Here is a 25,373-nt window from a genome sequence, read left to right as displayed (position 1 = left end):
TTTCTCTTACTAACCTAAAGGTTCTTTTGTGTCTAAAATCAATACGGTCTGCAATTCAAAAAGTACATCTGTGGCCACACATGGGTCATTAATTCGGTATGTCTGCGCAGTCGATGAACACTGGACAAAAGAATCTACGATGTTAACACATTGTTTAGGTAAAATTGCTCTTGGGTGAAGATTAGAGAAATCAACAAAGTTCCAAAAAGCCAATAGGTCTAACGTTATGAGTACTTTATATATCCAATGCAGTGATTATTAGTAAACTGGCATGGTATTGATTTGGTCATGACAGTAGTGAGTATTTATAAAAGTGCATACAAACCATGTATTCCCTTTTTTTTAATTCAGGATATTTGATTGCATAATTACCCTTGAAGTTCCTGTCAAATTTGCAATTAGTACTATCTCATGTATGATGTTATATTCGACGTACGTCCTTCTGGGGTCATATAGCTATATACCTCCGAGGAAATCACGATCGACTGCCATTACAGTAAGAGAATGCTTTTAGAGTATAACCTTTATTGGTTACGACAACAGAAAAATCCTTTAAAACGACTGCATACATCCCGGGAAAGCGGATTGTGCGTTAAAAAGCGTACGTACTGTCATACACTGACGTACGTATAATAGCATTATCTTGTCCCACACGTTGGTAGTGACGCACACGTTCACCTGCAAACAGTCAGATACGGCGATGTGTCTGATTCTATACAAAGTTGGAGCTTGTTCATGTGTCAAGTTCGGATGACTGCCGTTAGCTACATGGAAGCGTAAGAGCAACTTTGACGTCAGAGAATCGTAAATGCAGTTGATGTTTTTACACAACATGTGGATTCGGCTTCGGTTGTAGTTCTGTTTTGCTTGGACTGCACCGTATCTTTCCATCACATGAGAAACTTACAGTGGGTGTCACTGGAAGACAAGCGAAAAATGTCCATACTATGCATAATGTACACTGGTGGACGTACCAACTACTAAGTACCTAATACCACTACTACGGCTCAGGAAAGAGCAAGAAATAGACATGCCTTCAAGTATCAGAGTTATCAACCAAGGATTCTTTCCTAGAATCATCGCAAAGTGAAACTCGCTGTAACGAAGTACAGTAGGGTCATTATCATTAGATAGCTTTAAAATGTTTTAAGTTAGATGTTCGAGGATTAGGTGTAACACGTCGTTCGGTGTAGTGTAGCCAGCTGCCGCTGCGCCGCGTGCCTGTTAAGCTGTTGTGTTACGCCGAAGGGTGGTTACACCGGCTATACAAAGGAGTAAACTGCATACCCTACGTACTTTGAAATTCAAATGTGAAAAATGTATATTTCAGAGTATAGAAACGACATGTACTTTCGTAAGGTATCCTTTATTCTACTACTCAAAGTTGTCTATATAAGGCCCTGCAGCGAGATGTATTCCTTTCAGTTGGATCAACTGATTGTAAATAACTCAAACTGGTGTCTAAAACCTTGTACATAATGGATGTAGAAAATGAATAGATGCGCATGGTGCTTTATATATCAAAACTCGGAGATAACAGAATATCCAGCTCCTGAACATGATAGACTTATCATTTTATGGTTTGGAAGCTTTTAGCTTCTTGAAGTACAACCTAGACCATTCATTTAGGAAATGTATTTTCCAGGAATTTGCTGCATTGCCATTGAGTTTGCTTTCATCCCTACACGCACCGACCCGTATGGTGTTTGGATGTCAATTAGCCCCGAGCTAGGTGTCAGAATCGATCTAAAAGGCACATTCGCCTGGGTGCTCGTGTACGTGAAGAGACTATATATTCCAGCTGATTGCTCCATTGGTCGTTCTCTGGTCGAGACTTAATGCATTTAACGTTTGCACAGCTCAGTTTCAACACTACAGAGAGCTGACAAGCTTTGGGAAGATTTGTAAAATGGTTCAGAGAGTGTATAAAATATACATCTGCTTGAGAAGGTACGACCACTGCTTCTGGCTACCTTTCTGTAAGCAGCATTATTTTATCATGTATTAAGAGTACGAGTCAAAAGACTAGCTGTATGACAATACAAATTCATTAGAATTGCTGAGGTCGTGTGGCGTAACGACAGAGCGTTCGGCTCGGAACCAAGAGGTCCCGGGTTCGAACCCAGCCATGTCACCGATCTTGTGCCCTTGGGAAAGGCACTTTACACGACTTTCCTGGGTGTTGGCCTAGCGAAGCCCATCTAATATTTTGGAAACAAAAAGGCAACAGAATCTTCAACTAGTTGCCTCAAAATGAAAGAAGAATGAAAAAAACGCCGCCAGTTTAATAACGTCTCCCTATTAGCAGAGAAGTAAAACTTTTGAGCGCTGTGATCACGTCTTGCTGAAAAAAGTCTGCCTTCACTATAAACAAAAAAAAAATCTTCGGTAATGTAAACTTTTTATTTTCAATTTTGTTGGCTTTTAGTTTACAGGCTACAAGCTCAGCTAACAGTCCGGTAAAATGTACCGCTGGAAACTTCAGTCGTTAGTGTTCTTTTATAAACTTAATGAATCTACTGCAGTGGGAATTTATGATGCCACAGCCGTTTTATTTCCTCCAGTTCCTTTAGTGAGTAATTTTAGCGCCAGACAGGGATTAGAGGCCTCTTTGGCGCACAATTTAGAGTACTATGTGTCAGGAAATATATATTCCCGGAACACCCGGAAGAAGACATTAAGATTGCCGGGTGATTTGTTTTACTGTGTTAATTTGTAATTCACGACATTGAAGCAAAAGAGTTGCACATAAAGTACCTGTAAAACAGTGATTGTGTGACTCTCAGTTTTACCACGTGAACCTTGTTGCAGATCATTAAGAGACATAAAGAATCTAGACGAACATATTTCCTTTTACTGTCAGGGCACAAGAAATAATACTGCGATGTAGTATAAGTAGCGAGACAGTAATACACACTCCTGTACACCACAAATAAATGTTATTGTCTTATTCCAAGTTATACCTGATCCATAAATGATTTCATAGTCTTCTTTATGGAATACATGTACATCGCACAAACATAAAGTTATTCTTTTGTAGCTACAGTATTGATTTGTAATTCAGAAGGCCGTGGGCTGAAGAGTCAGGCGCCATGTTATCGCTCCAGTTTTATTAATTGTCTGGAAGCTATATTCGATTTCCCTGAAGGTTAGGACGGATATCATGAACAAAGTTTTGTGAAGCTGGTCATCTAAGATTTGTTTCTATCTTTATTCCCTGTTCAGATTTTACATTTCTGCTGATTTGCTTTTTTTTTACAGATATATCCTTATTCCTATAATGTAAATGTTATACATGTATAGCATACGAAAAAAAACAGTTACTCAAGCAACTGGATATGATTTTTGAAACGGTCAGACGTTTCAGACAGCATCCCCTGCTTTCAATTTTTAAGAAGTTCCAAAAACTTTTCTTATGATGTATGATGTATTTATGATGTATTTTCCACTTATTTGCATATCAATCAATATAGTTCGTGCTTGTAAACTTGCTGACAAGTCTCCAGTGTCACTGACGAAAGGTAGTGGATGCTACATGAAACGTCTGACGGTTGTTAGAAATGATATCCATTTGCTTGAGTAACTGTTTTTTGTCGTATCTTATTGCAAGGATGTCCAATGCACCAATGTAGAGCACAAAACATTACTTAGTATGAAGCAACATCCAACCAAGACAACCATCTATGGAAGTCTCCCTAAAGTGTCTCATAGGCTGCCGGTTCCCTTGTTATCAGGCAAGTGAAGAGGTTATTTCTTCTCTCATTCTCTGGAAACCCAGAGGAAAAATCTTCTCCAGAAAACTCAAGTATCAAGGAGCCCTCTCTAGCGACACAGCGTTTGACATAGAAGACATCAAAGCAGTCATGGCAGATAGGACAGTGAGTTTTACCGAGTGGTTCAGAGACGTACCCCGTGCCTCTGGGTCGACAGATGATGTTGATAAAAAAGCGGTAAAAGTAATGTGATCTCCCCGAGACACAGTGCTTCTAGGGGCCCCCGAAGATCTTTTCTCTTCTTAGCTATCTTATCCGGAATAATGATCTACTTTATACGTTGGTCCAACAGAGGAATACTGGAAGAGCAACTTTGTCAGCCTAGTTAACTGCTAAAATGTACCAAAGCTTCATCATCCATACAGTGCAGCATTAACGTAATGTTTCCCTGGGACCAAGCTTGAGATATGGCGAGATACCAGAGAAGTTAATAACTCTTGGATTAACAGTCTTGTCCCTGGGAAATTTCAATTTAACGCTAAGTAATGCCTTCAGGCGCCATTTCATGACTCCGCTGAAATATTGTATGGCTTTTGGAAAATCATAAAATGGGAAGAAATGGCCGCTTGACATTTGCATCGTCGGCCATGAATCCGATATTTCCATTTCGTCTCGGCAAAGCACATTTGGCGATAACCCTAAAAGCCCTGGAAAAATGAGATAGCTAATGGAAAAGCCGGATGATGTCAGATAGACTTTTGCAGTGAAATTCATCCCGAAGTTTCAGGATCATTCTTCTTACTAGAATAACATTTCTGAAATTGATATCAGAGTAACAATTACCATTTCATGATGGAAGCGGGATATCTACATTTTTACGGTCACGGTTGGATGATGATATGAAGGACTAACTGCCCTGTGCGGTGATTTGACTATGTGGTAAATGAAAAGGATTTAAGTCGTACAGCGGCGCAATATCTATTAGTCATACCTGCCTAACGCCCTTTAAAATGTGCATAATGTGGCTAGAACTAAATTATAAATTATTTGGCAGGATGCAAACGGTATTCGAACCGTACATATTGTGTAAAACGTATATTCTGTATAAGAACCATCAGCCTTTCGCCTAAGGAAAAGGGATTATGTTATGTTACATATGTATGATTATCTGTATTTCTTTTATATTGGATTTGTTTTTGTTAATTCATCCTTTCATTATATGTAAGCGGTAGCGTTAAGATAAGTCTTAGCTAGTGGGTGCGCTACCACTTCGTGTTGTACCGTTTTATTTAGTGAACAATCTGAACAATAAAAAAGAAAAGGACTTCTTTAACCGAGTCTCCTGGCAGCTTTGTCCAAACTGCAGCTTCCTCTAAATTTGGAGATGGAAAACATGTGCATTCTTCCCAGGGCAGTATGCGCCATTCGTGTGGAATGTGCCCTCCAACTGCCAGGTCTCAATGATTTATCCGTCCAGAAATAAACCCACATGAAACAATTTCACGGTTGCGATGTCCTTTGATGGCATTTGCACTGTGTATAGGTCAACCCGCAAACGTGTTTTCAATTATATGGTTGTTAGGACTCATTTGCGGCGCAAATGAAGGCCAAAAGAGCGGAACATCGGCATACCCTCTGCTCTGATTCAAAAAATAAATCAACCTACAAAACGCAAGTCAAGCATAATTTGCCCAACAGAGAAACACGTTTATTTTTTCAATTGAATTCTAGTCGACGCTGCTTAGATATGTAATAAACTACTGCAACGTCGAGGTCGTGTTTTATGGCATCTTATCAATATGCACCAGGTGGTCTGTTCTCTCCATGCTCGGGCGATTTGAGCTTCGCTATATAAGATATAGTGCTTATAGACTCAGCCATGACTTAGGAAGCTCAGCAAAATAAATTGCACGTGACTAAGCTGACTACATTTTTACTTCGCCCATGATTGGTGCCCACCCGTGTTACCGGCATTGACAACACTCCTAATTATGCATTCGCGGTACAGACAGCTCGGTCGGCGTAAACACTACGCCGTCAGACGTCGCCGCCGCAGCTAGCTACTCTGTCAGATGTGACGGCGCCGAGCAAAAATACACTGTGTGTGTTTGAGGGATGTTAGACACACATGCATGCGGTCAGGCATGGTGACCACGAAGCTTCAGGACTTGTTTTCAGTCGGATGCGTTTCATGCTAGAGCTTTGTACATGAGGAAACGCACAAATACAGACAGAAGGGAAAACGTGTTACAGTATACGGGATATCACCTATAAAGCCAAGCTGGCGGTTCGGCAGTTTAGCGTGTAGCTAAGGACGTGTCCAGGGTGCGACTAGCTCAACAACAGCGGGTTAAGCTCCATATGACGCCGGCAGACCAGTTTCAAACAACCCGGCAAAGGCACAGCATACTTACAACGGTAAGATCCATCTCATATGCATGTGTTATACAATGTAATGGCTACCGACTGTAAATTGGTCAAAACATTTACTCGGTGAAATGTAACAATATTGTAATGTAGAAATACTGCCTGGATGAAATATTGTATGGGTGTATGGTTCATATTTTTGATACGTCGAGAAGCAGGGATACATATGGGCCTTCAGTTCTGGCAATTTATGATTATGGTAACATGATATGAACATGGGTGGCGGTATGGTAAGTTGAACATATAATATATATCTTCTTTATTTCTATTCAATACACACGCTTTAAGAGACGACAGAATATTTTATCACGTATAGCGACTCGGGTGTATTTTGAAAAAAAAACAACTCCCCCACACCTTGTTTCAGTACATGCATTTTAATTTGCTGCTATATAACATGTTATCTCTTCTGCATCATTGAGTCTTATCTATATTTTCCCATACGACAGCTGTCAGGCCATATTACTTAGACGGCGATATCACGTAATGTATACCGTGCAGCTATCTGTATGGGTCAATGCACTATATGGACCTATCTATCTAATCGCACATAGCTATGTGTACCTTCAACTCCTGAAATATGTGAGATTAGAGTGTAATAAATTGCTTCTGTGTCAGACAAAAGTTGCCTTTATCTAGGATGACCTAATTACATACAAATCATACCAAAATGCATTCCATGGCTGCCTCACTGAAAAGCTATCTATTCCAGCCTAAAGCGACAAGGTTGTCTTGATAAATGAAAGTCTAACAAATCCAGGAAAGATGCCAAGGGAGTGTAGTGCATAATGAATAAATATAAGACCTTTTTTTGTATGTTTATGCTCTTACAAGCGAAGTACGGGTCAGAAATAAACAGGAAAAAGAATACAGCAAAAGCACTTAAACTATACATACTGTGATATACTATTTACAACTTCGTCTCGCCTCTTGAGGCAGTTGTAGATTTACGAACATATGAAGCTAATGATACTGTCAAGTTTAATAAAGAATACGAATTTTTTATGTTTTGTCTACAGCTGGGTTATTTATCTATTATATAAGTAAATAGAGGTAACCCCTCTCATTATTGAACTTTGACTCGTGTGGACTTATTGATACAGTGGCTAAACACACATGACAAGGCGCCGTGTTGGAATATACCACCGTATCGATTGCTTGTCCCTTGTGTCTAGCTAACACATTTACTCAGATTATCACCCACTCGATTACGTAGGTAATAAATACTGTTTGCGTGTGGAACAGTTGACAGTGTATCGTATTTGACGAGAAGATATATTTAAGTCTTCCGTGTTCGGTTACCGGTTTTAGGCCACAGTCCATATGGCCAGGTACAAAAATGTAGAACGACTCCACGAAGAAACAAAGCTGACATGTAGTCTGTTGTCCCTTATCATTAAATATGCAATAGCCCATTCTCTTTTTATAGGCTAGGGTAGTGTCCTTGTTTTCTCCGTCACTATGGCACCATTGGCAACCATCCGACCCTTTATTGTTGGGGTTTACGACCGGAAAAATTAAAAGCAATTACTGCAATTCGTAGCCTTGTGTATTCTGATGTAATGGTAAGGTTTTCACGGATAATGCCACATACAAATAATGTTATAGTATTTTGCTATTAATAAAAAAACCAACAGTGCTGCAATTCGTCTACTTGTGTATTTTGATGAATGTGTAAGGTTTTCACCGAGGGCGTCGGATACAAATAGTGTTCTATTTTGCCATTAATCATAAAAACGAGAGTACTTTTCAAGATTCAGATCATGCACACAACCTGTGGTAATAGGGCATGCTAAAACCATGTGGGGATTTGAATGTGAACTGTGGTATTTTGATCAAAAGGTACTTGCGGAGAGTCTTGCTTAACCAAAGGGCGAAAGTGATTGTGTACATAAATATCACTTTTGTTGGCCAACATTTTTAAGGTTTTGAAATTTTATGTTACGGAAATATTACCGAAATCTTCTTCCCTGATAAACCTTTGAACATTGCATTTGCTATGATTTCTGTGAAACAGTTTGTCTCAAGATACATGTACATCAGGAATATGTTACATAAGAGACCTAAAAGGATTGTGTATCTATATTACATTTCATGCGTTTTATCTCTGCCATATTTCACGGTTGCACCCACGCGTTGCGTGCTTTACACCTCTCAACTAGACATCTGATATATAGGTCTTACTCACGTAACTTTTAAATCCTCCTATGCTAATTGCCTACCTAATCCACTGTAGATATGAAATGACTTGGAGCATTTGTTATTTTCATGCATGTACGGGGCATATGAATAAGACCCAACTAGATATCATTCATCTTGTGCTTAGGAGGCTGAGAATATTTTTCAAAATGAATATAAATAAATTCCGTGAGGAGCCTGCCTCAAAAGGTGAATTTTGAACCTCTGTCAGAATGTATTATTACAGTAGTGGCTTTGAAAAGAATGCTTAAAACTATTGCCTTTGACAACGTATTGCCAGCGTTTTCCCAGTTAAGAAGCTTCAGGAATATCTTGTCATATGCAAAAAATGATTATTGATACTGCCCGCAGTTGAAATTAAAATTAAACATGTTTTCTCTCAGTGAGTTACCACAGGAAATGACGGAAAACATAGCGATAAAACAGGATTTATGTTACAATTATTCAGTTGATTTTTTGTCAAATGATTTTTTGTCAGAAATAAAATCAAAACTTCCTACGGAGTTTTGACACAACCAAATACAATCATTTACTAATTCAATCACTTATTTTAATATCATGCTTGGCCTCCTTTATTAGATTTTTAATTTCCAGACAAATGAGGTATTGTGGCTTCTGTGACATGATTAATCTGTTCTATGGAATTATTAATTTGTGATGCCCCAAAGATTTGTCGCTGACGTCAGGTTGTGTCACAGACGGCGCAGCTCATTTTGTTTTTCCTGAGAACATACGCCATTGCTTGAAGCTGAATCTTGTTGTAACCTTGGCCACACCGATTTAATTTTATGGATGACATCCCCGCGCGCGTATTGATTTTCGACTGCTCTGAAAAAAATCACCCCCGAGGAAGCTCTGGTCTGGGTGCCAAACCATGTAGATAATGTCTACTGTTCATTCACACAGTCAACTATATCAACAGTGTAACAAAACTCGAACAAAGGAAGCCTAATAATCATAATGATACATAGTCTTTCTTTATTTTAGGCATAACTCGCCCATATACAACATACATATAAAATACACACATAATTACATCAGTAAAAGAATAATATGACTATATATACAGACGGGCCCAGTTATTGCGAAAGAATCTGCTGCGGAATATCACTTCAGATTTAAGAACAGATTGGATAATGTTGTTTGAGGACTTGTATAGACGGGATATGAATGAGTAACATTGTTTACGCCATGTAGCATCAAATGTGTCAATCCTATTGTAGACAAACATTTCACTTGCACTATAGTGTAAATAAATTACAATAAGTTACAATCTGGTTCTTTATAGCATAGAAAATCTACTAAAAGCATCAATGTACAAAATAAATGTTGTGTCAAGAGGCAACAGAATAAGGTTATAGAGTTTACAAGATTGACCACATATATAGAAATAGAATTATTCATGAGACTTTTGCGGCATATATCACATAAATATCAAAACAAATTGGTCTGCTTGACGCCCAATGATTTCCAATGAGACTATAACTCACCCTAATAGAATTATATCTCTTTGCAGTGCGGTCTCTTGGAACCTAAATAATGTAATGCTGCCACAGTGAATACATGACCTATTCCTTTGGAATGAGTTGGAATTTTATTTACCTTATGTATCATTACTAGTGTATGGCTGCCATGCTTCTATTGTACTAGGTTTGGTACATTTACAGTAACCTTTGTTTATATATTGAACATATCACATTATTGTGCTTTGATTTGAATCACATGGTACCCACATGTTCAGCAAACTTGATCGAAATGAGAGTTATGTTTCGTGGATGAAAACGTCAAACAAAACAATGTTTCTAAGATTATTTAACAACAACGCTATTTACGCAAGCAAGGCAATGTTTTAATAGACAAGTATTCACATCAATAACATGACAAAGTTAACAACAAGAGTTCCACGATTTCATGCTTAACCCAAAGTGATGTTGACCTTTCCGACTGACGAAATTATACTTTTTATATTTTTCTCATTAATGAAAAGAAGATCCTCATTTAATTTCCATCATGGATTATTTTAGTTAATCGCATTTTCCACCTTATCTTACAAAAAGGCTATTCTAGCACTTCCTAAAATATGCAAATGAGGTAATGATTTGAATAAATTATGTTTATTTAAGTTCATCTTCCCTTAACTTTCAAATTCGGCAAGTATGGAAGCCACGGGGGGGGGGGTCATATGTAGGTCTAATCAAGACCGGTACCTACCCACCTACCAAGTGTCATAACGATACATATAAAGCTTCTTGAGTTATACTGTTCACAAACAGCCTGACAGACAAACAAACGAACAAACACTACTGAAAACATAGCCTTCTTGGTGAAGGTAATGAATTTTTCTATACAGAATTAGAAGATTTCAAACCAGCTACGTAGACACACCTTACTCTCTGATGTGTGCAAGCGATAACACACTTCTTAGCTAAGGTGATCGAGTACAGGCTTAGCCGTGCTAAGCTCTTCCCAGCGTCGTGGTTTGTTGTAATTGAACCCCTATCTAAAGACTCACGGTAACGGTCCTCGGGATAGAACCTGTCCGACGATTGTCAATTTTCCATCTCTCTTAGGGAGTGCGCATTTACATGGCGGTACATTCTAATGGCAGCTTTATCTACTTTGCAAACAGGAGTGAAATAGCGTGGGTGGGGTATGGCGATGGGCAAGGCATACAAACATGTAAAAAGGACATTGTATTAAACATATGGCCACAGCAAGTAATTTTTATGGATGACATTAGCGCGCGCATTATCTTTCGCCTGATTTTGAAAAAAAATCGTTGCCCTCTGACAGTGCTAGTGGCCAACATGCCGAAAATGGGCAAAGATGCCTGTTACCATGCTGGAACGTGGATTGCAGATAAATATGAAAAGAGGAGACAAGACAAGGCTCTGATTTAATGTTTTGTCTTTTACTTTGATGCAGTGACGTATTTCATTCCTTTTATATGCGATGGTGGCTGTGTATAAGTGATGTTTCCATTGAATCAAAACCATTTGTCCAATGAAAACTTTTATTTCTCAAAGTTTTTTTCGGTGACAAATGGATGTTGTAATAGTTGGCAGTAAACTTAGTGCAATATAGGTATCATTGTTTTACAAGGTTTATGATGTGTCAAATTTTGAAAATGAAGGGATCTTGTTTTGGTCCGCCTTTTTTCGCCCTATCGCATTAGATTTGGAGTCTGTGGAGGATGTCATCCATAAAATTTACTTGCTGCGGCCTATTCAAGCGAAGCTCAGTGGTATCCTTTATTACTACCCGGAATCGGGCCAGTGAAATGTGTGCCGACTCTCTGTAAATGGCGTATACCAAAACCAAGACTTGACTTTTGACGGAGTTACAATATGTTCAATTATTTTCAAAACAATCTTTGCACATTATATTTCTAAGGCTGTTATTCTTTGTGGTACAGTACTAGTCTCCTATGTGTAGTAGTCTTCTGTATGGCTGGTGCTAACAATCTTGTGAACTTCAATCGAAGTAGCGAACCATTCATGCCCTTGAACGCACAAGATTGACCTTTCAAAAATACCCTTTGTACAATTTGATCTTGACCGTAACCTACCCGTGATTTCGTTATCTTAATGCATTTGCTTTTGTTTCATCTGATATTTGTTACAATGATTTAACATTACCCAGTTACAGAACGGTTGCATTTTGCAGCAAATTAGGTCAGAACCGTATAATACTCAATGTTACCTCAATGTTACATGTGAGATGAGAATTTCCATTGCAAGCGAAGTCAGATAGCGTTGACACAGCTCAAGCACCGTGACCGATTACTTATTGACATTTTGTATCTACATTGTCAGCCTACGTTTCTTCACATTCCGTTTCTTCTACAGAACACTGCGTTCTCATTTCCGCATTCTCCTGTTTAACTTAGCTAGGGTCACAACCCGCCTTACGTGTTTTTGTCCATACGTTATTTTTGAAGGCCACGTCTGCTACGTTTTTCTGAAAACGTGAGGAAGGACTGACATTAGCGGTACATCAACGCGCGTCACTCACTCGGTTACACAAGGTGTATGTGAGCGGTTGCGTGCATCGTTCGTTGCGTAAATGGTGAGTTGTACGTGTTTACAACGTACGATCTCTGGGCGATTGCCACTTGACCGTATGCAGGTCGCACTTACACGTGCTGCTTACGTACGGTAGTACCGGTACGTACAGGGCACGTGCGTCGCCCGTACTGGCTCGTACGCAGCCTGAACGCAGATAAAGTTCTGCATGGACGTAAAGTGCTACGGCGTGTATGCGTGCTCCCAAATCCGTTGGATCCCGCAGGATTCCGTACGGAGGCGGTATTCACCACTTACGTATCCCAAAATTTTCCCACGTTTTTGCACGTAGGCGACACGCAGTTGCACGTACGGTGGGTTGTGACCCTCGCTTTAAGTAGCACTCAGTTCGATCTTGTTGACTTTAATGGAAAACAACAGCGCGGCTATTTCACTCTGTAACTTTGACCCTGCCCCCAAAGGAGGAGAGTAAAAAATGGACTTCAAATTGGTCAACCATAAAATAGAATTTGCCTGTTCTTCTTGTTTTTTGTCTCACTTTTGTCAAATATAGCGATTTTTGATAGTGTGTCAGTTGCTAGCAAATCGTTATAGATTATTATTGAATTATATATTTCTTTAGTTAGTTTGCTCTGTTGAATCCTTGTTTTCATTTTAGACATTAAAAACACATCTGACAGCTCTTCTTTATACAGATTCAATCTTATCCTCTAATGCATTGTACCTGAATAAAAATACACATAGAAGCTAAGCGATAGAACATTGTGGGAAATTATAGGGACGCACTAATGCAAAATCCCCTTGACTGATAGGAAAACCACGCAGCTTACCACAATTCTTAACACCCTGTGTGCAGGCATGACTTGAATCACATGAATTTTGTCTAATGGTATGTAACGTGGGGTCGTGTGGCGTAGCGGTAGCGTGTTCAGCCTTGAACCAAAAGGTTCTGGGTCTGGGTTCGAATCTTGAAACGGCTTTTCTCACTTCACTCAGGTACCTAGCTTTGGTTCAGAACGTCCCTCGGATAGGACGTTAAATGGAGGTCCCATGTTTAGGGAGAACCACACACAACGCACGTTAAAGAACCCACCATACCTTTCGAAAAAGATAGGTTTGGTAACCAGGCTAGCAAACGTTAGCCAAACAATTCTCCTTGGACGATCTGTTATGATGAACTTGCTTGAAAACTCGTTCTCATATTATTACAGTGTTATAGTTGTATCAATGTAAATGCCTCATATTTCTGTAGAAATCTCATTATATTGCATTTTGCCAAGAGGCGGTCTTTTCACTGAATGGTCACATTCAAGTGGCCTATGACTTTTGAAATAGAATACGCCACTTGATGTAGAAGTCAAGTAAATTTTATCAAATTCATCAATGAAATTCTATTGAGTTCAATATAATATTCACTCAATGCTCGCCGCGTCTGTGAAAGGAGGTCAAGGTAGCTGAAAAATATCGATGAAACATTTAGTTTGGGGGCATGATTCCCAGAGGTGGGTGGAAAAAATCGTTAAACATGCATCCTGTGATTGAAACACATGGTCCGTGATCAGGCTTTCTATGATCGAATCTCAGGGGGGTTTTGAACAAAGACATGAGGCCACAACAAGTAAATTTTATGGATGACATCCTCTACAGACCCGGCATGTTGACCACTGTCAGAGGGCAGCAATTGTGTTTCAAAATCAAGAGAAGATTAAAGCGCGCTCATGTAATCCACAAAATTGCTTGCTGTGGCCTAACATATAGATCAGAGTCCAGAAATCACAGAAGACTCTGCATCTGTATCTAGAGGAACTGGAATGTATTGGTGACCTTTGCAATATTTCTCGAAAATTTCATTCTAAGATACAGAAATTTGTCACTGTGTGTATAGAGCTTTGCTCGAATCAAAAATACTTTCGATACTTCAAATTCCATGGCTGATAATAGCAGCTATATGTGTATGGATACAATTCACAAACAGTCTCATACATGCCTATAGCCATAAAGTTTTTTTAACTCTAGACGTAAGATTAATTTGTTTCCAATTCTAAAAGGTCACACAGATTCAACAGTTAGATAATCCGTCTCCGACCGCGAAAAATATGCTGAGTAAATTAGATTACATTTCATTCGATCAGATTCCCAGAGGTACTATTTGGCAGTGTCCTACAGCCGTTGTTGATGTCAATCTATATTGACCCCGTGTGTCCATATAAAAGTACATCTATTTTCTACCGGCCAATGCTTTATCAAGGACATCAAAGGTTACTTGACCCGAATGCGTCAGGAACTATAAATTCAAATTGCCAAGCTGAAACATATGTGGGGCTATGTGTCACAGTCACCTTGTATACACCAGACACATGAATTTTGTGCATCTCTACGAGACCATTTATGCTTAGGTCACATTTCCAGACCGGGGCCTGGCGGGGCTATTTGTATAAAAGAAAAATTAACAATTCATACCAAGATTATACAGATATAGTGCCCACTTTTCTGTGTTTTCTTTTCTTTTATATAATATTTTTCGTTACCAAAAGCTGCCCTGCCGGGCCCCTCGTAAAAATTGTGACCTCAGCATTACTGATACTGGTATTTACTGTGCAGCTTTGCTATATTAATTTCACTTACTAACTTATCTATTCAATTGCCATGCATTTGTAGAAAAGAATATGTTAGTCAGCAACGTCCTTACATTTATTTTATTTTATTTAGGAAGGATAGCCAACTGATGAGAGACACGTCTGAAAATTGACAAAGCATGGAATCTCCACCCATTCGCCTCCCAGATACGACGCAAATTTCTATGCCAAAAGGAAGATTCGACCACTGGGTGGATGTTCATTCTACATGGGTGACACCAGCTGCATCAAGCGCGGAGAGCACTTTATCTCGGCCGGGAACCAGAACAATCACTCGGGCCAACTCTGACTGGATGATAACACTCTTCAAAACATCCCCACAGAGCCAGCCTGTATTTACAGACTGTTCCAGCCAAGTCAACGTCATCTCTCGCTTCAACAGTGACGGGAACTTCTTGAATCTTGATAGAAATATTTCCTACATAGACCTGTTGTCGAGTGCTATGAAGAATCCCGATGTCAAAGTAGCCGCGGTGAATGTGACGAAGATGAAAAATAACTCTCCGAGCAAAGAAAATGACAAGTCCTCTCTCAGCACAGATACAACAGAGGGCAGAAGGACACGACACATGATAGAAAAAGCTGTTGAGTGTAACATGGATGATTTCATGCAGCCACTGGCGAAAAATGAAAAGGCGACCAGTACCGGCAGCCTTCACAAATTCGGGAATATGTCACCTTTAGTTACGCGACCAAAGGCTTGTGCTTGCCAACCATCTTTGAAAGAAGATGGCGTAAAACGCGAAGCAGCTATACCTAATCAGGAACCCACTGTCACAAATGCATCGGTTGGCATTTCAAACATTAATACCAGGCATGACAAAGCGGTTGGAATGGATTCTGAGAGCGTTAACGAGTTTCCATCAAGTAGCGAAGAGAAAGACCCGCATGATCATAGAAAAGATGAAGAATTGCCATCGCGAGAAGTGATGAAGGAATTCCGAAGCAAGCGTCAGACAAGTGACGTTTCTGAGTATGATAAAGCTTACGAGTCTTTGTTGGGAGGGCAAACCTCTCAAACTAAGGAAAGGCGCATCTCACACGGTCAGCAGACCGAACCTGAAGCTGATAGACTAGACAGGGGACCATCGAGAGGATCCATGCGCTCTTTTCGAACTAGACTGTCAACTGATACGTCATTGGACTTGGAGGACCCTTTCGATGTGTCAAACGCACATTCTCCTACGATGAAAGAAATTCGTGAAGATACGGACAGAAAGTTTGAACGCTGGATGAAGAAGTCCTCCAAACGGGATAGTGGCAAAAGCGGAAGGTCATCATCACGAAACACGTCCACGAGTAGTGGCAAATCCTCACGACATGCTTCTGCATCTAGTGCCATCGGAACCTTGCCAGACGAACGTTGTGAAAGAGTGAAGGACAATCTTGTTAAAACAATTTCAGAGGGGGTCCATCACCTTAAAAGTGGTGGAGATAAGTTGCTTACAGCAGAACGTAATGAAAAAGTTCACGACCTAATAGAGAAGGCAATGTCCTCATCATCATCAACGAAGGTCAAGGACAAGTCAAAAGTATCCCCAGTAAACAAATCACCAGTTGGTGACAAGACGGAGAGCACTGAAAGCAAGATTTCTCATTTGTTTCCCAAAGTTGTTGTCGGACAAAACCTGGAAGTGCCAAATGAATCTCAAGATCTCAGAAGAAAATCTATCGTGGAAGATGTTGTATTCGATGAGACAGGAATGACGTGGGGAATCTACGGGGCTGAACTCGACGCCGAAACGCTTGGAGACGCGATACAGAAGCACCTGGAGCTACGAATCAAACAGCTGCAGAACCAATCAAAGGAACGGGCGATGTCAATAGATATGGAGAGAAAGCAGTCTCGTTCAGAGAAGCCTCCGCGCTGGCTCTGCCCACTTTGCCGATTCCTTTGCCTCAAAAGCAAAGAAACGTAGATAGCATAGTAAAATGTTGAACTTTATTCCAACACAAGGTTACACAGAGATGAAATTTTCAACAACTGTCACCTTCATCATGATAATGAATGACCAATCACTTCAAAACGTAATCTCGCGAGAAACACGGTTACAGACACGTGACCTTATTCACGAGATACTTTACGGATACGTGACGTAAGCGGTTGAAAATTTGATATCTGTGTAACCTTGTGTTAGAATAAAGTTCAACAATTTACTCTGACTACTACCAACAGATGAAATGTCATTATAAACGTTTATAAAGCGTTAGTAATAAGGATTTTCCATATTCCGTTTTGTGATACAGAATTATGTGTAAAGACAAACAGTCTTTAAGATTCTTTTGAACCTCTAGGTTACGTAGATTGTTATTTTATCAATTGCCATTGTTGACAAATAAAGCTGAATAAAGGGATATGTTTGAAATTCGGCCTGAAGGTACAAAATATTTACCCATGGGAGGAATTTTTTTCATCTTTAAAATTTTAATAGAAAATCGTGTGTCTTGTATTCTTGACAAAATCGCCACAACCTGATTGTACTTGTTAAGTAAAAAATGTTGTGAATTTATGACAGTCTGCAATGTACCTTTATAAGACATGTTTATGTAGAGTGGCCTTGTCCTTGTTAATAAAACAAACATATGAATATCACACAAGAAGAGAAAACTAGAAACGAATCCAGAAGACTCCTATGCTCGATTTGCAATGTTATGGTACGTATACCTATTCCAATATTAGATCATATTATATATCTAATGTTTCTTTAGTGTCATATATAAGATACACACAAAGGTACGGTATGTTAAGAGCTGGCAACGTCTATTTCGTTATTGTTTGCCAGGTAAAAAAATTGAATAGTTGTAGTACTTCTCTGCACTCTTATATCTTTATTCTTGTTTCTATATCTTGAGCTCTTTGCACTTATGTAAAGTAGTCGACGTAGTCTTGAAATAGTGAAATCTTGTATCAGTACGACTTGATGCATATCTTTGTATGGTATAGTTTCTTAAGGTTTCCAAACGACATTGAAAGTATTAATATTGAGCTGCCGATCATGAATTAATCATAATTGGTCAGTCCATATCTTGAACTAGCCAAAACACTTCTATCCATCATCAATCTTTAATTTCAACTTTAGAACTGCTGAATACCTACAGTTATAGTTTTGTTTGTTAGAAGTTGTTGCACATCGTTACATCATAGGGATACATGCATTTACAGATCAGCCACCAGAAATAAAGCATGGCAACAGTTTAAGTCAGCCAGCTTTGATGTTGGTCCGCTGCATGCAAGGAATAGGTAATAATTGATTTTGTACACCAGTCTGGCCACGTTATAGTTTGCAGTGCATGTTATTTCTCATGTGGTGTATGTATTTGTTATTCAGTAAAAGTGCACTTGATGTTCAGTAAGGTCGAACATATGAAGGTGTGTTGGTCTACCAAGTATTACTTACAGGAGGAAAAGTATATGTTTTTGTACCGTAATATGATCTGTTGCAGTAAATGTATACGTACCAAACGTCACTGGAATAAACATATCTACTGAAAAAGTCATGCTCCAATTGTGCTAGAAATGATTGAATTAGTAACACTGATCCTGCTCCGTCACTTTTCGATGGGCGTAATATTAGGCAAAATATATGATATTAAGCAAGTGATATTTCTAAGATATGACATCAAAAACAGTATTGCCGAAGTCTAAAGCTTTTATTGCGTATTGTAAAAATTAAATGTGCCATGTATGTCAAGAACCATCCAATTACACTTTTTTCCTAGTAAGCAATCTATAATGATCACACCATATAATTTCCTACTATGATGAAATAGTAAAGAGTTAAGAGTTAACTGAATTTAACTAACTTAAACTATTGCAGCTCTAGTTTGATCTACATTGCAAAAATATCGCTGAAAAGATATTACTTTCCATATTATACTTGTAGAGAAATGCAATATTACTAGTATATCAGAAGCACAATAGCTCATATTTATTTACTGTAGTAAACCTGGACATATCTAAAATTCAACCAGTCTGCATTAAAAGCTATTTGTCTACAGCAACAATTTCAAACCATATAATAGAAGAAATATTTATGTTTATAGGAATATACTTTTATTGTAAATAATGCATAATTCTAAGACCGGTTCTTTTCACCACAATATAGTTCCTATGATTGTAAACTGATCCAATTACTTAAAACCTCCCGTTTAGTAACAAAAGGTCAATATCTAAACTCAGTAAATTGATTTTCTATTTACCGACCAATCTTTGCAAAAGAACGTAACAGCAATTTTCAACTTCTCAGCGCCACCTCTTCGTTATGTTTTTATCTAAATTCGACTGCTTTGCTCATGCTCGTAGTAGGTTCCGTCATACACAGGGTGACTGATGTTGGTGTTGTTCATATCCGGCTGCTTGGAGAAGACCTACAGGAGACATATACATGCCAATGTAATTAGTTTTCATCAGATCAAAAATGATAGCGCAAATGAAACAGAAATGTTGTTTAACTTGCCAAATTATGAATACTTTACTAGTATGTAGTCTACCCACCGTGGTAGAGACAACCTCTCCGTCGGAGGCTCCGGTAGTGTAACCGGTAGAGGTCCCTCGGGGGTCGCGGGTAAAGAGCGTGGTGTGTACCGGCTCATCTTCAGTGGAGCGCTGCTGATCCTGGATGGAAAACGTCAAAGGCCATGAGATGGGATGTACAAATAGATACCCCACTGTAAGATGTGGTATCAAGATAACAAGCTTAAGGCGGCTTTAAAGACGGGCATCTTTTTTGAAGATGAAAGAACATCACACGAGCTAGTGAACCTTAATCAAATCACTTATCAGAAACACGTACTACGTGATGCATTGATGTAATCTATTGATGTAATGCATTGAGGTTGATGTTTCGTTTTTTGACAGGTTTTCTGTGTAATTGAAAGAAGCTTTGAGTAACGTTATGAGGTGTAAGATCCTGTTCAGTGGATGAGCAAGCTGGCGCCGTATAGTCTTTTTTGGCATATCCCAAGGACTGGTACATAATATAAAGAAAATGAATGCAACTGATTCGGTAAAGGTTAGACAGCCAGGTAATAAGATACGCCAAAAACAGTTACTGAAGCAACTGGATATGATTTTGAAAACGGTAAGACGTTTCAGGTAGCATCCACTACCTTTCGTCAGTGACGCCTAAGACTCTCCTAAAATTCTCCCGTAGTCTCTTAGTGTCTGTCTGTGACGAAAGGTAGTGGATGCTACATGAAACGTCTGACCGTTTCCAAAATCATATCCAGTTGCTTCAGTAACTGTTTTGGTGAATGCAAAATGATAGTTTACCTCCATTGTGAAGGCAGGGTTATGGTGGCCTACTTCTTGAGGCGGAATACGTGTACTGATGTACTCATGGTAGCCGATAGCTTGTTGTGTTTTCGTGGTGGACGCGAAGGTTACTCCATGGGCGTTGAGGTCATCGCTGAGGACTTTGGGGACATCGTGCCCAAAGTCCATAATAGCAAGCTGCGTTTCTAGTTCTCTGAAAATATACCGTTTCTATAAATCAGTATATGACAGTGCTAGAGATATTTTAAAGAACGAGCAGACAACAAATTAAATGATCTTGTATCATTATGACAATGTGTGGAATTATTTTAGATTTTTAAACCGGTGAAAACTATTGGTATAGATAAATTCTACGAATAAATGAAAAGAATCATGTCAATACTCACTGCTTTTCTGTGAAGACTGGATTGAAGTTGTCTTCTCTATAAAGAAAATGAAAGAGAAAGGAGACGAGAGAATTGTACAAGGTATGAATTGAAGAAAGCAACCTATAGATGCAGATCTACATGTGAGATACTGAAAAGCTGTAGGTCGATATAATTATTTGACATACGTGATACTTTATATCTGGATGTTTTAGAAATGAAATTAAAAAAAAAGGTTACCATATTGCAATTTTTTTCACACTTACGGTGCGGGCTCTGGTACTGGTTCCACTAACAATTTACCTGTAATGCAAGTTAATCATTTTTTATTATTAGATTTTCTAGGATAATCTATGATATTCTGTAATGGTGATATTAATTTCTTTCTGTTCATTTGTTTCAAGCTGAAAACTCCTATCAGATTATCTACGAACTTAAACATAAGAAAGAATTCCGTCAAAGTTTCCAAGCAGATGCAAATTGGTACTCACTTTGCATCTTCTTCTTGTACCTAAGAAAGGAAAAGACATATTATCAAAATACGACCTCAACAATGCTACAGACATCCATAAATGACAAAAAGTGGAAGCAACGGTATGTTTTGTCCAAAATGGAGATGGGAACATAACGACACCCATGCCAGATGACTAACCAGTGTCTGCAGTAGCAGAGGAGGCACAGCAGAAGAAGGAGGGCCAAGAGTAGTAGGGCTGCCAGGGCGATCATGAAGGCCTCCCAATTACTGAACCCCTCATACGCACTGCCAGTTTGGGCACTCTGAATATAATAAAATCAACATACATAATAAAAGAGGAGATTCAAATAATATAATATAATTATGTGTAATATAATATTTTGATGAAGGCTACACATCCAAGTAACCTATAGATAGACTATTTGAGCTTTCCTACCGCATAAAATACAGTGATCACTACCTGACATTTATTTCCTCACTTCAGAACTTACTAGAGTGAACTAACAGAACAAATCAACAATTTTGTAAAGTAACTGGAAAAATACGGTTATACATGACAAAATCACTGAATTTAAATCACAGTTACTACAGATACACTCACGCGTGTTCCAGCCGGTACTGGGCATTCTGGTCGAAGCGTGTTCCAGTCCACTCCATCAACGATTCTTAAAGGAAAAAAATACACATTTTTACATTCATATTTTGTTTGCTTTAGGTCTGTCTCTCAAATTATTCACTTGCAAACCTCCCTCTGTAAGGTTTTAAGATGTCAGTATACATTACTACAATTGGTCATATATTTTATAGTGCCACCTACTTTTTCCCCTCTGAGGCAGTCAGTACCATGTTTGTGTCCTCATCAATAAGGTAGTAACGCGCTTGAGACCTGCAAAATTTAAAGGTTAAGAGTCAATTGTTGGATTTGGCAGTAAACGTTGCATTTAACATTTTTACGGCATAACTTGTTACACAAGGCATATCTAAATCAACACTGTGGCGTCGTGTGGCGTAACGGTAGAGTGCTCGAATCGGAACCAAGAGGTCTTGGGTTCGAATCCTGACATGCCACCGATCTTGTGCCCTTCATTGGGAAAGGCACTTTACACGACGTTCCTTACTTCACTCAGGTGAAAATGGGTATTGGTTTGCCTCGTGTTGTTGGTGGCGGAATTAATATAAGTTACAAAAAACTTGAGTGTGCCGTTACCACATGTTGGAATATATATCTAAAAAATCAACACTTGAAACGTTTGAACGTACTGTTGTTTGTTGACGTTCCCCTGGCTGGTTGTGCCATACTGCAGCCCCTGATATATCACCTTCCGTCCCGTTTGCTCCTCGAGGCGCCTGGAATCGGAACAACAGCCATCATTTTGCAAAATAACAGTTATTCACAGTGCATTGATATATAACATAATGATTGCTTCTTTCGCACTATCAGTTCATCATCGGTTCAAGATTTTCATGATTTAGAAACATTTTGGAAGAAAGATTTATAGTTTTCCTACCTAAGACATTCGTGTATCCTCGGTGGCTTCAGTGTATCCGGACTAGCATCAAAGACTGTACTCAGTCCGTGCTGTGTAGGCAATGTGTATGCCTGTTGTGGGGAATCAAGAAATCAAGAACTACACACATGCATGGAAACACGGAGACAGCCATGGGTACAAACTCACTTACAAAATCACAAAAGTCATTTAGAATAAAAAAGAGACCGAATATAATAATCACGAAGCTTACCCTGACTTCCGTATCGTCAGTTCTGCCAGCGCCGTCCCTAGCTCGAACATTCGCTGTGAAGTAACCATTCTGATAGTCAGTGAAGAGCTGGTTGGTTCGAAGTTGCCCCGTTTTGGAATCCACCAGAAATGCGTTAGGAACCTGTAGAAAGAAATAAAAAGAAAATCATTACCAAACACATGGTTCTCACATGCACAGAATGTCTTTTTTCCTGGACATAAATATCTTTTCATAACTCCAGCCCTTCATATACATGTACAAAGCTTATAACGATCATTGTGCATGCTAGAATTATATCAATAATTTTGATATGTCATAGTTTAAAACTAAAATATAATGAGAGATCACGGTTATATTTTATCAAAGTATATGATGAAGATTCTACGTTTGTAATTGTCATCTATTTAAACTCACTGGTCTACTCTGTTCACCCGTTATGTCATTCCTGTTGGCAATAAACTCAGCTGACGTAATGCTGTACGAGACGTCACTGTTAACTCCTGCATCGGCGTCGAAGGCCTGTAAAAAGAGGAATTTGTATATTTGCATTATAATAATAATAATAATAATAATTGTTTATTGATTGATCGAAGATAGAAAAGTACAATCGCTAGCATGTTGCAGCGCAACTAATAAGTAGTGCTGAATTATATGCTAGTTTAAAAACAGAGATACAAATATTGCACAGTTAACAAATACAAAACTTATCTATAATATTACGATACATTACAAAAGACATTGGCACAAATATGTAAAATAAGTATGGAGAAGAAGCTTATTGCGGAATGGCTTGAAAAATAAACCACACATAATCTTTCCTTAATCAATTGAATTGCTGTTGAAATTAGAGTAATCTAAGCACAGAGCTGCTACCTTAGACTTGGTCATAGAAAATGAACACAAATTCCTACCTGGACCTGAGTTATAGGTCTGTCGAACGTCGCGTCAGCTGGTATTCCTAACAAATAAATAATTCAGTTGTCATATATAAGTGATAATGATATGAATATACAAACAAACATTTACATGTATAGGAAGGCAGTTGTATAATTGCCTACTGTACGCTTTGCGACTATGCTGTTTTTAAATTAAATGATATATCATATATTATCATATTACCTGCGTAGTAAACCTTTGTCGGAAATGTTGGGTTGTTGTCGTTCATGTCATTGATAGTGATGAGAGCATTACTCAGGGTAGCATCACTAGTGTCGAATGCAATCGGTCCCGACGGACAACTCGAACCCTGAAAGTACTCAGTAATCATTATCATGTTATGGTTTGTCTTGTTCTTATGTTAGTATGATCGTTCTTATCAAAGTTTGACATTGTCTTGCAGATATCGATCATGTTTATGTTTACCTTCACAGAAGGAAAACATATTGTTTTTGCTCTGTTTCATCTAACTCTTCTTCTTCTTCATCTTCTTCTCTAAACAAATAATGTCAATGACCTGAACCAGACGTCTGTCACCAAAGTAACTGGTGTTGGGCTACATCATGTTGCAGTTTTATAGCAGGAGGGATTTAGACTCCTGTCACCATATATAAATATATTTAAGTAAGAATTTATGCGTTATGCGTTTGCTTTCTAAATGTTACATTTCTAGTTGTTGATAAATTGAGTACATAAAAGTGCGTTACCGTTGGTACTTTCTTGATGACAATCTCGTATAGTGCCTTTATCTCCCTATCTGGCTGACCCACCACTGTCACCAAACCAGTGGACTTGTCCACGGCAAACGTGTTGTTTGTGTTGCCACCTGGGTTGACAAGATGTACAAAAAAGGTACGTATTAATGTACAGTATGGTCTTAGGGAGGCATTAGTACAATGCATAGTTGATAAAATGGTTGTAACACACCTATGGGGAAAGTACAAAATCAACAGTTAGTAGAAACTCATCAATCAGTGACATGTTTTGAAAAGCAGAAAACATGTACCCCCAAATTTTCGATGTTTACTGTTCATCTTGATTACGAGAACACGAGGCTAGGTCGAGACATGAGTAGATCTTCTGGCCTCCCCCGCCTCCTTGCGGAGTAGGGGTAGACAGGACTCGGGCAGCTCACAACCTTAGTATGGGATCTTCGTATGCAGAATTTCTGTACATGTCTCGACCTAGTATCGTGTTCTCGCGAGCCTATGTCGAGATCAAGGTGTAAAATAGGCAGCGAAACATTTGGAAGTACGTGTTTCTCCCTTTGAAAACAAGTCACTGATTGATGAATTTCTAGTTACTTTTAGTCTTACGTGACTTATGAACATAGTAAAATTAGTTGTAACATACCTACAATACAGTAGTCTACACCTGTTTCACCGTCCCTTCTGACTGTCCCAACATTGGTGCCAGGAGAGGAGTTCTCAGTCACATCCAGGTTAAAGACTCGGTTGTTACTCTCCTAAGAAGAAATAAGCAACACATATGCAACACAGTGTTATACAAAACAATCCCTTCTTATCGTTGACGGCCATTGAAGAGAGAAACAATAATTATGGGACTATGATAATTGTTACTA

At 38.8% G+C, this 25,373-nt stretch overlaps 2 protein-coding genes across 2 annotated transcripts in view; one reads left to right on the top strand and one right to left on the bottom strand.

Moving 5' to 3' along the window:
* Window positions 1-5,818: 5,818 nt before the first annotated feature.
* Window positions 5,819-16,919, top strand: LOC109478246. The gene is made up of 2 exons (XM_019779703.1): window positions 5,819-6,131; window positions 15,074-16,919. The coding sequence occupies exon 2, from the start codon at window positions 15,120-15,122 to the stop codon at window positions 16,917-16,919; it is 1,800 nt and encodes a 599-aa protein (XP_019635262.1). The 5' UTR covers window positions 5,819-6,131; window positions 15,074-15,119.
* Window positions 16,920-19,074: 2,155 nt separating this feature from the next.
* LOC109478352 (cadherin-23-like) overlaps window positions 19,075-25,373 on the bottom strand; it is a 28,471-nt gene continuing 22,172 nt past the window's right edge. The window contains exons 37-53 of the mRNA XM_019779880.1: window positions 25,145-25,256; window positions 24,499-24,617; window positions 23,975-24,101; window positions 23,767-23,813; window positions 23,270-23,374; window positions 22,856-22,996; window positions 22,624-22,715; window positions 22,376-22,462; window positions 21,933-22,001; window positions 21,717-21,780; window positions 21,293-21,417; window positions 21,132-21,151; window positions 20,907-20,943; window positions 20,662-20,697; window positions 20,273-20,468; window positions 19,496-19,615; window positions 19,075-19,368 (exon numbers count right to left, since the gene is read on the bottom strand). Of these exons, the coding sequence (XP_019635439.1) occupies window positions 19,273-19,368; window positions 19,496-19,615; window positions 20,273-20,468; window positions 20,662-20,697; window positions 20,907-20,943; window positions 21,132-21,151; window positions 21,293-21,417; window positions 21,717-21,780; window positions 21,933-22,001; window positions 22,376-22,462; window positions 22,624-22,715; window positions 22,856-22,996; window positions 23,270-23,374; window positions 23,767-23,813; window positions 23,975-24,101; window positions 24,499-24,617; window positions 25,145-25,256 (1,593 nt within the window). The 3' untranslated portion in view covers window positions 19,075-19,272. The remainder of the gene's footprint in view (window positions 19,369-19,495; window positions 19,616-20,272; window positions 20,469-20,661; window positions 20,698-20,906; window positions 20,944-21,131; window positions 21,152-21,292; window positions 21,418-21,716; window positions 21,781-21,932; window positions 22,002-22,375; window positions 22,463-22,623; window positions 22,716-22,855; window positions 22,997-23,269; window positions 23,375-23,766; window positions 23,814-23,974; window positions 24,102-24,498; window positions 24,618-25,144; window positions 25,257-25,373) is intronic.

This window comes from Branchiostoma belcheri, unplaced genomic scaffold (assembly GCF_001625305.1).
Source record: "Branchiostoma belcheri isolate BF01 breed outbred unplaced genomic scaffold, Haploidv18h27 scaffold43, whole genome shotgun sequence".
In the NCBI taxonomy this organism is placed as follows: Eukaryota; Metazoa; Chordata; class Leptocardii; order Amphioxiformes; family Branchiostomatidae; genus Branchiostoma; species Branchiostoma belcheri.
Note: the sequence above shows the minus strand (reverse complement) of the source record. Positions and strands in the feature narration are given on the sequence as shown.